The 15,194-nt window shown below is 36.5% G+C and overlaps 1 protein-coding gene across 9 annotated transcripts in view; it reads right to left on the reverse strand.

Moving 5' to 3' along the window:
* Positions 1-2,278: 2,278 nt before the first annotated feature.
* The window catches only part of NFX1 (nuclear transcription factor, X-box binding 1), a 71,559-nt gene continuing 58,643 nt past the window's right edge, over positions 2,279-15,194 (reverse strand). The window contains exons 22-25 of one of the 9 annotated variants that reach the window (XM_082325013.1): positions 13,486-13,631; positions 7,522-7,623; positions 5,963-6,075; positions 2,279-3,380 (exon numbers count right to left, since the gene is read on the reverse strand). In XM_082325013.1, the coding sequence (XP_082181139.1) occupies positions 6,000-6,075; positions 7,522-7,623; positions 13,486-13,631 (324 nt within the window). In that variant the 3' untranslated portion in view covers positions 2,279-3,380; positions 5,963-5,999. Of the gene's footprint in view, positions 6,076-7,331; positions 7,415-7,521; positions 7,624-11,823; positions 11,887-13,485; positions 13,632-15,194 lie in introns of those variants that run through there. The other 8 variants (XM_082325014.1, XM_082325008.1, XM_082325015.1 and 5 more) reach the window with 8 other exon arrangements.

Consider the following 15,194-nt stretch of genomic DNA (forward strand, 5'->3'; position numbering starts at 1 on the left):
TAATTAATGCTTCCTGAAACAGCATTTATTAATATCTACTAAGAGGTCTCTAACTTATTGGGTAAGCAGTAAATTCTGAAATTCCTTAAATTGTTTGTTAGAAAAAGATAAGCTCTCTAGGTGCCTTGAATGGACAGAATGTACCTTCCTGACTGTATTGTTTGATAGGCAACTATCCAACACATCCCACTACTCAGTTTTCACCAGAGCCTTTTATTTCCTAGAACTTAGATTTATAAAAAAATGCTCCCTAGTGAAACATGTAAGCTTACCCTACATACACAATTTTGAAAGATAGCCCTTTAGTTCCTACCTAGTATATAAAAAGTGTTCTATTAAGACGAGTTTTTCTTTACAGTGATCATGATTTTTAGTTTAGTTTCTTACAGCTCCTTACAAGTGAAGCCCTCTAGTCCTTTGACTAGAATAAATTCCCTACACTTCAAGGGAATAAATGTGGATGTAGCAAGAAGACTGGACATTGGAATAAGCACACCTTAAATCCAGTAGAAAGCTGAATCATTTACTAGGTGGCAGCTCCTAGACATCATTTCACAAAAAGTAAAGTTGTGAGGGGCAAGCAAAGCAGACCTTCACACAACAGACACGTTTTGCCCCCCCCTTCCTCTCACTAAAGAGCTCCAGAGCAGGCAACAGTAGGTCATACAATGATGGAGCCTAAACCAGTTTACAGGATTGCCTGAAACACCAGAAAGGTGCTATGCCTTGGTCTGTGCTCTGAAAAAGATTCTTTCAGTGGCAAAAAACATTTTCTGTTGTGAAAGAGACCTGTATTTTCCACAGAAGTGTAAAATTGGACACCCTGACTTAAAAAAAAAATATACGGTGCTGGAAAAAGTAGTTCATGGGGTGGCAGAACAAGACTTAAGTCTAGACTGTAGAAGGGCACCTCACCCATACCACAGCCCTACTCTAGAAGGAAGCAAAGCATATTCAGCAGCAGATTTCACCCACTGAACATAAAGGCACACTCACCTATCCTTTGGCTGGAAGCTGAAAGGATCCACATTTTGCTACCTGCAACAGGGTCCTGTTAACACCAAAGTATTCCCAGGATCCTTCTGGGACCTGGCTTCTACCAGGATAGCAGCAACATGGTCTCCTTCCCTCTGCTTAAGAAGCTGCACTCCAAAAATCCTGACACAACTAAGACTAAGAAACCTAGTCTATAGCTCAGGAGCATCCAAAATACAGCCTTTCTAAAGATACCCTTTCTAATGTCTCTGGCATTCTGGTTCATGGCTAAATAACAAGTGTATAGACATAAAAATTTGCACATCAACCATCTTATGAATTCAGCATCTTAGTAAAGGATGAGAACAACATTTGTTAAGTAGCAAGGCTTCCGCTGGGAATTCAGCATCTACAAAGTCTAAAATACTCAAAACCCAACATTATTTGAACAGTAGTATCTATCTAAGCTTTTTTTTTTTTTTTTTTTTTAACCTAATAGGGGACTGTTGTGACCGTGTCATGATTTGAATGACTATTTCCAAATGCAGACAAGGTAAGTGAACAGAAAGCAAAACTGATTTGTCTCTTTTGCTGCCATTTGCACACACTGATAACAATGATGTTTGGTCACCTTCTAGTAAATGACAGTCCTGAACTGAATTGCAAGTATCTTTTTCAAGCAGGGATTTCCAGTTAAGATCTGATTTGCAATGCTTATATACCTGCAACATGCCATCTTCATCCTGCAAAATATCCTGAAAAGAAAGTCCAAACTTACTGGCAGTCGAGGTAGTAAGACAAAAGGTTTTCACCTGTCTTTCAAGAACTCTTCAATTTCAGATCATTTCTTGAATTTCATTGAGCCATCTTGCTCTCCATCTGAAATATCAGGTCAGGCCGTTGTAATTTTTTGCTGCTATTCTTCATTTCTGTGGCTTTTGCTGTTGGAGATGCATTACTTGGTATTATAAAAGTTTCAGGAGGAAGCAGTTCAAGTAATTTCAAACTTCTGATTTTCAGACTGTTTGCTTTTTGAGTCTCCTTGCCATCTACCGAACTGTGCTGGCAAATTTTTTTAACACCCCGCCCATAACATTTGTCATCCTGTATTTGTTAAATCTAATGCCTACAGGGACTTTTAAGTGACATTAGTCCTCATTTCCCCCCCACCCCACCTGCTGCTGCCCCCGCCCCATACCACTCTTCTTTACAGTCCCCATTACAGTTGAATAGTGGGCAAACAACAATGAAGGGACAATGAGTTAAAATCATACATTTTATTGCCAAGTAGCATTTAGGCTGACATAGTAAAGGGTTTTTCAGATAACCAAAATGTACATTTTTATTCAGATAATCATCTCTCCTGTATTTCTGAATCCCAAGAAGGGAGCAGATAATCCTTACTCTCCATTTCCTGGGGAGTCCCTCTTTACTTGCTTCATTTTCCTTACAGCATTCATTTAAAATCACTTCAAAAAGCAGGAAATCATACCTCATATTTCAAAATTTAATGAAAAGGACTCCCCAAACTTCCATTTAAATCTTTATTCTCTGTGATATCTCAGTCTTCCAACTTTGGAATACCAAGACAAAGCTTGCAAACAATTCCAAAGCACCGAACTTCCGACTTAGATTTATTTCAGGTTTATAAAGAAAGTAATTTTATACCAGTAACTTGAAAAAATCAAGTCAAATATAAAACTTACAACAAATAACTTAAGTGTTGTAGAACAATTTAACTTTGCTCATTTCATTATGCGGCAGATATTGTACAAAACTGCCACAGAAACAGTGGTATTGAAGTCTACTTACACATCTTACACAATTTTAGGTTAAATCCAAGCACTGAATATTCAGAGCACTTTAAACATGTTAAACAATATAGATAGGCAATAACACAGCCCAAATGCAAAAGTATCTGCCTATTTTATACACAATTGTAAAAGCACTTCATGAAGTTGCATGAATTCCAACTGACATTACATAATTTATTTCAAAAGATGCTTATTGCAGAGTACTTTTTTCAAATAAATTTACAAGAAACAATATTATTCTTAGGGCTGTGGAAAATGACTAGCATATCGAAGCTTAAGTCTTGGTTCCAGTGATGTCAATAGGATTTTTGCCACTGACTTCACTGATGCAAAGATTTCTTTTATCCACTCATTCTTCTATTAGATAAAAGGTGTAAAGGCCAGCTCAGATTTACAAAATAGCTACTTGAAAAATACTTCCATGAGGCACACGTGCAATATGAAGATGAGTTATCACAGATATCAAAACTACAGCCTTTAGTACTATTCCATATGAAAGTCACAGATTGCAGCAAAAGCAAACCAGAACAGGGAGGAGAGCACCACTGCTAAACGTTGCTGAGCTCCTTCTTAAGGCCATGTAACTGTGTTCTGGGAAGAAAGACATCAATACTTTCTTTTTGGTATCACTTTCCCAGGTAAATGTATGGTATCATGTTTTTAAACAAGTTATTAAAATGCATTTCAAAATAAATCTTTCTGTACATGTGACTTGCTTCATAACTACAGATACACTCCAACAGCCATGCTTTAGAGATATGTAACATACAGATCTATTAAATATTTTAACATTCATGTAGTGAAGAGGTTTAGGGATGAGAATTATGATTTCTCACTATGAAAAGATTCAGTAATAATTATTAGTCTCATCTTGAGAAGCTGAAGATTACTTGGGTTTTCTTATTAAAAGCACTAGCAGAATACTTGACTGCTGAAGTGCATCTCACCAAAGTTCATATTTTTAAACGTTAAAGCCATAATCTGATACAAATTCCAAAGAGCAGAGCTAAATATAATGCTATTAAAACCATTTAAGTTTTAAACTTCAAATTAGAGGTGCAAATGTGAAGTTTTAGCTATATTCATGTGAAACTGTGTGAAAAGTTAATAGGCTTCAGCTTTATTCTGTTTATTATCAACTAAATCACTTTGGTTTCCTGTAACGTTAGGTCTACCTATGGTATACCAACTGCATGTGCTCCAGTGTACGTGCATCTAACTTTGTACTCTCAGCTCACTGAACGTGTGTGCGAGGTCCTGTCCAGAACCTACTTTTGCAGTATAACTACGTACGTTCTCCCTAACAGGTGTTACTAGCTTGAAAACAGTGCTATATTAATGTAGTTCTGAGTTTCAAAACCAGAATTAGCCTTTGTCTGGCCACATTGAACTGGCACTTGTCTGCAAGCACTGGAATAGATACACTCCTCACAATGAAGGGATTGAAGAAATACTTTCCTGGAAAGATGCCAAGCAACTTACTTCTTCACCTGAACTTAGCAAAGCAGTACACCTTGTAGAATCAAACATTAATTTGCTTAGGAAATTAAAGGGCAATATAAGCTATGCTAATTTATATTTCATTTCTGTTCACAAAATATTACACAAAAAAGGTAAAACCAATTTAAACCACTACATGCAAATTAAAAGCCTGAACACTCTTGAGGGTTGAGAATCCTTCTGGTAACTGTTTTACCTGAAGCATATGCATTTCAAATGTTTAGAAACATGTAAGACTGCATTTTTTTTTTGAAGTGAAATAAGAAGCTCCTACAAAAATAGGCAACAGCATGCATTTTAATTTTCAAAACATTTTGGGGGACAGATATGGAAAAATAAATCAACAACAGATGACAAGCCTTCTGCTAGATTTGTTTCTTCACTATGCTAAACCCCTTTTAGCAGTAGCCGCTGATGCTGTACTCACCTCTAGTGCCACATGTAGCCAGCCACAAGGAACAAGAAACAGGGTGCATCAATGTCAGACTTATTAAAGTTATTAATTCAAAAAAATCTTCTCCTCAAGTGAACAGATATGACTCACAATTCAGAGCCGTGCCAACCTCGTCTGGTCAGACCTACAATCTCCTCTCCCAGATTGCTACTCACCTACCTTAACTCATCATCTGGAAACAATTCACCATCTATGAAAGCACTTCGGTGTCTTTCACTGTTTAAATCATCAACCCATTTTGTTTATCGCATTTCCCGTAAAACAAAGATCTTCCATTGCCAAACAGTTTAGACAGATGGTCTTATAAATTTTACAAATATTGTTCCAAATTCATAACATACTTAAACCAAACTTCACACATTCACCTTAAGCTTGCACAGCACAGAAAAAGATTATAAACCCCCAATAAAACCATGCAACCCCCCCACAGAAGACCATCAAGCTAACATATCTAAATACAAATTAAACCAAATAGAACAGCAAAATAATATATAAAGTCTGCTTTTGCTCAAGATCTTGAATAACTAAGGATTAATAATTTTCTTGTGTTGGTGGGGGTGGGGTTTTCAAGGTTTGGGTTTTTTTTTTTTTGCGGTTTTGGTTTGTTTTTTGTTTGGTTCCCCCCCCGCCCCCATCGAAATCTGAAATAAAGCAAATTAAGTTTTAATTCCCCACCTTCCCCAAATCCTGGTTCTTCAGATACCAAAGGAAGCCTGTGCTCTTAATGGGCACTTAGACTAAATTTTGTATTTCCTTCCATGTAGAAGAGTAACTCAAATTCCCAAATTTACCACATTAACACAAAAGTGAATTAATAAAATATGAAAACATTTTAAGAATATTCCCATCAGTCATTTTGACACAGATTATTTCTAGTCCATTTTAAGTTGTGTGAGATATGTCAAAATAAATCTTTGAGATTTATCGTTGTTCTTACTACCCCCAAAATATATTTGATTACCCGTTCTCTCACTTGAAAGGCATCAATGGAAATCTACATCATTCTGACAGCACATTAGATAAAAAATTGCACTAAACCCAGGTTTAAAAAGCTATACTACTGTTAGGTATTATGCAGTTACATAAACTGTAAAAATGCATAAATTCTTAAAGTATCACAATCAATCTAACTTTAGATGTTAAATCATGAATATGCTGAAAAACTGATCATTTGACAGATAACCAAAAAGCGTCTCACACAATAACTTAGTATCTTCACCTCTAAGCTTCTATATCATAATTCTCTATCAATCACTTCAGTCCTGGACATCAAAGTAGTCAATTACTGGCTCTTCTTTTAATGGTTTAGATAAACCACTGTTTCCAGTACTCCTGAAATTATAAGAATAGTAGATGTTACTCACCCACATGAAAAACAAGATACAAAGTAAACTGAAATCACAAACTCCCATTATGTCTGCATTGGTAAATGGCATGCATTTCTAAATTATGTTTTATGGAAGTACCTTAATGCTCCAGAAAGCCTTTGTTAACAGATTTTTGGAAAAAACATATACTTTATTAAATTAATGTACATCAATGTGTGGCTGAATTGATACAATTTGTTTTGGGGTTTTACTAGAAAATACCATTTACTGGTAATATTTATTACAAAAAAAATACTGTACTAATGTACAACTCTGCTAGATGTTGACTAAATGTTCAACATGCCTTTTTAAAAGAAATAGCAAAAGAAATACCAAATCCAAACACTGTAAAGATTTTTTCCATAAGATAGTATGAGATCTTCCAGAAGATTTTGTAGAATTAAGCACTTCTAAAGAAATTTCACTTCTAGTAATTAAAAATAAATGGGTAAAGCCCTTTTTTTTATTTAATTTTGCCACATAACCCCCTTTCATTAGGGTCACTGAAGGCAGGAATCCCACAGAAGTAAGTAGAAATAAAGAGTAATAAACTTTTTAAAATTCACATTGAGTTACATCGTAAACAGTCATTTTAGACATGTGTTTCGCTTAGTTCTGAAACAATTTAAATTTTCTCAGAACAGCCTACTTTGTATTTCAGCAGCACCTTAAACACCCAATAGCTACTGCAATAGTTACTGTAAAATTAAGCTGTCCCTTTCTGCAAATGGTACTTCACAGAACATGATTTCAAATGCTACTTTGGAAATAACTTGGGGGAAAAAAGTTCTGAAAGGTAAACCCGAACAAAGAAAATAAGCCATCCATTAAAAAAATTCATAACTATGAGATGACTACAGGTACCTGAAGCTGGCAGGTCATACAAAGTAAAGACTGTTCTATTAGACTATTCATCAAGAAGCCTTATATATCCTATCTTCAGTAGTTTTCACTATCTAAGAAAAATGGTAGTTCACGTTTAGTAAACTGCGTAGTCGTATCTACACAAGAAAAATACATTTACTACCTGTCTAAATAAATCATTTTATGCCAGTGAGACATTACCCTTTAACATAGAACAGTTAAAGGTAGAAAATATCCCCAAAACTCCAAAACAGCCACCTCTTCCCAACTATCTAATCCTTATTAAAAAATAATAAAAAAAAACCACTCCACAATATTTGTTATATTACTACTCCTATACCACATAGTCAATCCTACATTTTCTTAGAACTTCATTTCAGGTTTACTTCTGGGGAAATTAAATCTTAGTGCAGGCTGCAAGTTCCAAAGCTGTGTGTGGGCTGGGAAAACAAAGAAACAAGGAGAATAAAGTTGAAGCTCAGGAATACTCTCCTCAGGTAACTCAGCACAAAATTGAAGAATACGGTTTTAAAAACAAATTCCTTACTTATCTGTTTGTTTGTAATGAGGAATAGGAGGTGGAGGCCTGCTCTGCATTTCTTTATCGAGCACAGAAGTTAAGGTGTTGCTTGGACAAATAGATTTCCCTCTAGAGAAATAAAAGAAAAGTTATTCAACTCAATAGGAAATTATATTACTTAAGAAGTTAGGGCAAAAAAGGTTACATTTGTAAGTAGCAGTACTGGTGTCAGAGTTCATACTTGTATACTTAAATCACCTATTCAAATATTTAATTTTCCAACCATGGAGACCAAGTGTGCAAAGTCCATTTTCATTACCAAGAACAAGATATCCAGTATTCTAAATGTCTTGATCGCTGTCTATAAAAGATGCAGAAGCAGCTTACTGGATTTGAGTGTTGGTGCCCAGGCTCCTTCCTTTCTGCGTGTGAGGTGCACAACTCCTTTTTACTATGAAGTGCACAACATGATCAACTGTTAACATACCAAAAATGCAATACTTGCATTCTAGGGCAACATATATCTGATACAAGATCAGAAGCAACAACTTAATAGCTTAACTTGGCATCATGGGAACACAGTTCACTGCATCTTTACAACATGTTATCTAATGTTTTGGAAACATGTTCTTAAACTCTGGCAGTAATTCATGTTAAACTTGCTTATCACTCTGCACTGAAAGCAGGCCTGCTAAGCAGCACTCTCCCAGGAACAATGCAGCAACACTACCTCCTCCTTGTCAGCTAGCCCAGGTGAACAAGATCAGAAAAATAACATTATGCATTTGTGGGGCAGGGGAAATCAGCTCCTCCTGCCCTCCACACTAGTTACAATCTATTATGTGATCATGACCACACAATGAAGCATCCCACTTGTGCTTGTCCCATCTGCAATGCAAGGGCCACCCTGTGGCTGTGGTGCAGGGCAGTATTTTCTCTCTACAGGAGGACAAGTGTACTTTAGCATGTATATTTATATGCTTTAGGCATATATTGTCTGTGAATCACACTCAACTTCAGTATGGCAATCCATGTTCAAAGACTGCACTGGCTGGAGAAAGAGGAAGGATATAAAAAAAACCCCCACACCCAGAAAAAAAAACCTAGAAAGATTGTTCCAAAAAGGCATCTAATTAAAAAAAAAAAATCCAAATAGTTACCAAACATACTATATCTCTAACAGGCTGTGGAGATGTCTTAAAATTTCCTATCAATTCATGAGCCACTTTCATGAGTGAGCTTGCTTTATTTCAGCTTCCAGTCACTGTTATGATTTAACTGCAAGACTGAAAAACCTTCCACTATCAGCATCTTTTCCATTCACAGCTTCTTTTTGATCTTTTCTGGGGCAAATAAGCTGAATAAATTAAAATTCTTAAACCTTGTCAAGGTCAATTTCTTACCCTTCTTGCACTTTCCTATAAACCCATGCTACTGACATTTTAAGACCAAACTACTTCTGGTACACTAAACTGCATTGCTTTCCTATTTCTATCTGAATGGTTTATATTGGATATTAGGAAAAATTTATTCACTCAAAGAGTTGTCAAGCATTGGAACAGGCTGCCCAGGGAAGCGGTAGAGTCCCCATTCCTGGAGGTATTTAAAAGACATCTAGATGTGGCGCTTAGGGACATTGTTTAGTGGTGGACTTGGCAGTGCTAGATTAATAGTTGGACTCCATGATCTTAAGGGTCTTTTCCAACCATAACGATTCTGTAATTCTATGTCAATCACTAAATAATGTTTCCTCCTTGTTTGTTTTATTCATGAATTTTTAAATAAACTCCTCCCAGAGCAGAGTCCTCTAGACCATGAGATTCTCTGTTTACTAATCACATTAAATACCTACTTTCAAGTTCATCTTGTTCCTTTCAAAATTACATTTCGAATAGCAAAAAATGCTGCAAAACAATGGCTTGTGTATTGTTATAATATCAGAAATGTGTATGTGTTAAGAGTTCCATTCATTGTCACATACTTGGTAATTCATATTTTTTCCCCACCTCCCTCAGAGCTCTAAGCAGTTGAAATCTCACATCAGTACACAGATGAACACTAGTTCTATTTCAGAGCTTAAAAAAAATTAAGTATTCATCTTATTTCCATCATATTTGTCTTGTTTCCATCATTTCTGAAAATATAATGGCCAATTCCTGTGATATTGTGGCAACACAGATGAAAAACTCCACAACATTCTCAAGATAAGTCAGAAGTCCACTAAAATATGAAGTGATGATCCCTGACCCCATTTCAGTATTGTTTTAAACTGAGTACTGACAGTCTGTTCAAATGAATTGCAAAATCTTGCAAACATAGGTCACCAATTCAAAAACTGTCCCCATCTCCCCAACACTGAAAGTGTTCATTATTTGAAAAATAGTTACTTGTCACTGACCATAATTTTTTCAAGATTATATTACATTTACATGTACACTCTACAAGCAAGTATATTAGTGTCCTATCAGTTGACAACAGCTGATTTTCCCCTCTTGTATAAAATGGGTAAAAACTCCTTTAGCTCCAAGCCTGGCATATAAAGCCAAATGCTCCCACTATCATTTCAGTTACCTCTTAACTGTAGAGCTCTATCTGAAAAGACTAAAAGAGGACAAAGGTACATGGGAGAATATCTTGTTGTCTTCTTTCATTTTTATAAACTGTGGCGTGCAAAAACATAGAAACCCCATTGACTGGTGGTAAATAGGAAAAAAAAAAAAAGGCTAGGAAGACCTTCACCAAGTAAGGTGTCTGTCTTTACTCTAAAACATCAGGCTAAATCTCACTTGTGTGGTAAAAAAAAGAAAATAAATGACAGTTCTGGAACGCAGGAAAACAGAACACTTGGAAGAATACATGTGCACTTATTTCTCCAATTAGCTAAAAAAAAAAAATTCTTACTAGAAAAGAGAATGTTCCCAACTTCCAAGGAAGTAAATATAGCGGCTCTGCTCTGAAGTGAAATGTTCCCAGGATGTAGAGGGTTAATATATATAATAATATATACCTTTAAAAATGAGGGATCAAAGCCTTGTGGACAGTTAGAGGAGATCCTGGAACCAAATTTGCTTTGGTCACATCAAGGCCTAGCCCTGGTTTTGCTTTGACAAGATTTAGTGTGTCTCAAAAAAAAAAAGCACAAGAGAGATACAGTAGACTCTCCAGCCATGAAACCAGAGGCTTTAGAGACAAAAATCTATCAACTCACACTCAACCAAAATGTACACCACTTCCTGTATACCTTGGTGACACACAGGACAATACTAGACTGACTCCAATCTCCCCAAAATTCTGTGTATATTTCTATTAATTGGTTTAAAAAAAAGAAAAAAAAAAGAAATTAAACAGCCAATCATATTCAGCTCATCTGGAAGAAAACCAAACAACTGAATTCAACTAAATAGGTGTGCCATGGGAAAAAAGCAGACCCTCCCTTCCTGCTAATATAAATCTTGGTTATCTATGATCAGTTGTAATAGAACTGTGGAGATGGAACCAAAATGGCTCTGCAAGTACTTTGGACATTTTGATATGAAAGTTGCCATTCTTCATTCTATTAACTTATTCTCAAAGTAAGCAAAAAAGATAACTGCCTGCCCCAAGCAACAAAGATGAGATGACAGATTTTTAGCAGCACTCCAGAGAAAAGCAAGGAGAATATAAATAACTATCTGCTGACTATAAGGCACTGGTAGTGCTGACAGGATGGCCTGTTGTATAAAACCCAACTGTGGAAATCGTGACTCAAACTTATCTTCTCCTTAAAGACTGGAAGTTCAATTTTCATAACTCCAGGATGGATCAGCATTGATGTGAACTACTACAAAATTCTTTGCCCACTGATCTGTCCAGAACTGACTCCATGTAGCCTTGCAATAATGATCCATCAGCTTTCAGACAGAGCAGGTTTTTGTGAGAAGTGCCTCCAAAAGCTGATACAGTTTGGGTGGAATAATGAAGCAAGTGGCTCTCAAACAATCTCCTGGTTGTGTAGACTTCACACATCCTATGTCATAAGCTGTCAAGAGGCAACACATACTATTCTCAGGGCAAACGATGTCAAGATTGAAGGAAAAATAGCAAGAAAGATGTAGCTCTTTTCTGGAGCAGGACTGCTGTTAAAACCACCTTGGCTGGTGACATGTAGCATTATTTGTGCTTAAATTGCTCAAAAAGCCTTAGAGGTTAGAGGTGTTGAGAAGCAGTAATTGGAAAAGGCCTTTGTGACTGTAAACGGAGTGGGAAGAAAGTTAGCTTCTTCCTCATGGCAGAGGAGAAAATTCATAGAGAGTGAAAGGTAGAATAGAAGTCCTTAAAGCGATAGAGTACCTTCAGGAACTCATCCAAACTTCTGTCAAATTGGCAGTGAAGTTATTCCAGATATCAGAAAGGCTGCAGAGACAGTTAACTTATTAAGTAAAATGAACTTGTACCTGGAGATCAAATACTGAATGTGTCCAGAAAAACTTAAAGAAGCCAGAGAATAATTCTGTTTCCTGCTTAAACACTGGTCACTACATAACAAGCAGCAGACACCCCTTAACAGGCTCTGGCATCCAGAGTTATTCGTTGGAGGAGGAACTTCATATGAGTAAAAGACTTAAAGAAACCACTGACAGGTACAGTGAAGCACATGTGTCAACTTGGAGAGGAAAGCCTTCCCCTTTTCACCATACCAGCCTAGATGTTACCTTTCAACCTGGTTCAGAAGGTATTCACTGAAATAAGAAACATTGTTATGCAGCTGAAGAATATTCTTAGTAGACCACTCTGTTGGAGTGGCAGAGGTGAAATAGCAGCATGTGCATTCTGCACAGTATGCTGTTCCCTGAATAACACAAGGGAAGGAGCAAGTGTGTAATCTCTCCTAAAACCCCAGAGGAAGGCCTCCCATTGTCAAGTTGCAGGATACGTCTTTGTTTTTAAAGCACAGCCATCTGTCCTGCTCCTTTCTCTGACACTTTATCCTCTTCACTAATTTCTCATCCCGCCCCCCACCCCATCTATTTCTTTTTCTTAAATAAGCTTTTTCAAATATGATCTCTCTTCTCCCCTTCCTTTACTAGAAACAAAAAGAGTATCTTAAATCGTTTCATGGAAACAGAAAGGGGTATCAAAGTGGTGTTCCATCTCTCTATCAAGATTGTAGCTAAGCTACTAACCCATGAACAGGCTCAGGAGCAGCTCATGGCACTCTAGTAGAATGGATGGTGTCAGGTTTTTCTTTTTTTTATAACTACAGTCGATATCTACAGTTAAAAACAACTGGTTGTCAAAGAACCACAATTTGACAGTGCTAAACTAAATATGCTGCTCAGTGAGCAGCAGAATCAAGGAAGCCCTGATACCTGATTTGGGAAGCCTTCCCATACTATGTCTCCAGTGCAATCACCTTGCTCATCCCTCAGCTATATTCCCTGCATTTCTTTCTCTAACATGAACTGCCTTCTGTGGGTCTTCTGCAAATATTCCAGTTTTGCTTAGAAATCTCGTCAGTTTGCAGTAATTCCAGATCGCTCTTTGTCCATTAAAGAGGGAGTATACTCTGTGGCAGGTTCAGATAGATGGAGAACAAATAAGTTCCAATACCAGATTTTTTCAAAGAAGGTGCAAATTTAGGTATGACTTCTCAACCCAGCAATTAATTTTCACAAAATTTTATGACATTTATTATCTTTGATACCTCTATCAAATTTAGCTGATGCCAAAAGACAAAAAGGTACTGCTAAGATGTATGGAAAACAGCCTCGCAAAATCTTTTCTTAGCTTTTTAATTTCTAATTGCGTTTTCTTCTCTGAAGATTTACTTGACTAGTGGAAATAGAAGCCTATGAAATTATCAATTTAAAAACTGCTTTAAAAAAAATTTCTACTGGAAGTTACTGCATGTTGCAAATTACATTGTAAATAAACTCATTCAAGTAAGTGATAAAAACATCCGATTATTTAAACTAGAGTTAATAGATTTGAAAATAATAATGAATTACGTACTTCACTGCAGTGATAACAACATTACGCTTTGGTTCGTTGTCATAGCTCACACTTTCAATGCCATAAACCTGAGCTAATTCATGGATGATTCTGCGGTGATCTCTGTTCATTGGTGGGTAACAATGGCTCTTCTTTGTATGCTTGCCCTGAATTCAAGAGAAAAGGTTTAAAAAAAAGAAAAAAGAAAATAGAAAGGTAAAGTTTTCCTTGGGGGGGACAGGGGGAAGAAAAAAGGAAAAAAGTGCTTCTACCTCTAAGATTTTGCCACTATGACAAAATTAGTACCATAAATTGGTAATATCTCAATATTGACAGAAAACTCGTCTAAAAATGTCCATTTCCCAAAAATTAAAGTATGCATTCTCTATTGTTTCCATCACCTCAAAGTATACACACACACATATACAGGTATCTTTTAAATTTGAAAATACTGAATGTATCCATTCTTACATCCCAAAGAAGCAGTATAAAATGATTTTTTCTGAATTTTTATTTTTCAGAAAGATCTGCCAATTTTGAATCAGATCTAATTTTATTTTTCAGACTGGCTTTGCAATGCACATATTGCAGACAGCTACGAAGGTGTCAGATTTATTTACCACTTCCTTCTAACAAAGAAGCTATTTATCTGCAAAATCTGCCATGTAATGGCATCAATAGACTTTTTATTAAATAAAATTGTAGTTTTAATTTCAGTTAACAAAAACTGATAATGCTTGATTCAACACCGATTGCTAGATAAACAGTAAAAAAAACCAACAAACAAAAAAGCAGGGCCCTATGAGCCCTGTCCTAATGGGTTGGGTGACTTTGTAACAGCAAATGCAGATGAGGATGAGACACTCAGTGCTTCAGTCTGCTTCAGGGACTCAAGACACTGCTTCAGCTTTTGCCTTGGTTGTCACCAACAAAGTCTTTGGGTCTACAGACAGGGTTCAAGGGGAAGACAAACTACCAGTAGTAGAAAAAGTTTGAGCCAGGGCTTTCTAGAGAAATCCCAACCTACACAAGTTCCTGGGACTGCAGGCAGTGCATTTAAGGGCACTGAGAGGCCAGGACGATGGCCTCTATCATCTCTGAAAGATTGTAGAGAATGGGGTGGGAACCCAATGACTAGAGAAAGGTAATTGTTGCAACTATGTTTAAAAAAAAAAAAAAAAAAAAAACAAACAACCAAAAACCACAAAAAAAACCCCAAACAAAAAAACCCCGACAAAACACCACAACAGAAAAACAACCCAAGAACTACAGGTTGATCAGCCACACTTCAAAGCCTGGGGGAAAAATCATACAGCAAGTCCTTTTAGAAGCCGTTTTTAGGTACATGAAGGTGAAGGTCCCTGGGAGTAGTCAATGTGGATTTACAAAAGGTCAGTCACCTAAATTAAAGACCACCACATGTAATACAGTAAGATACACATCAGAGGTATATTGTAGCTACCCTGTAAATAGACGGTTAATATCTGTCTCCTCTTAGATTGCAAAATAGCTAAATTATTAATAGTAACTGGACCAGAAACTGTGGTCAATCATTTCCTTTCTTCAGGGAGATCACATGCTGTCAGGATATAATCTTTACTTAAAAATGAACAATAATAAACCTCCTACCTATTACAACACTTCCAGCATACAGACAAGCATTTGAATGATGAAAACTCTACAGATTCTGTACCTATTTATGATGACTAGTAACGTTTGCTTTAAAAATG

The sequence above is a fragment of the Platalea leucorodia genome (assembly GCF_965183815.1).
Source record: "Platalea leucorodia genome assembly, chromosome: 1".
Taxonomy (NCBI): domain Eukaryota; kingdom Metazoa; phylum Chordata; class Aves; order Pelecaniformes; family Threskiornithidae; genus Platalea; species Platalea leucorodia.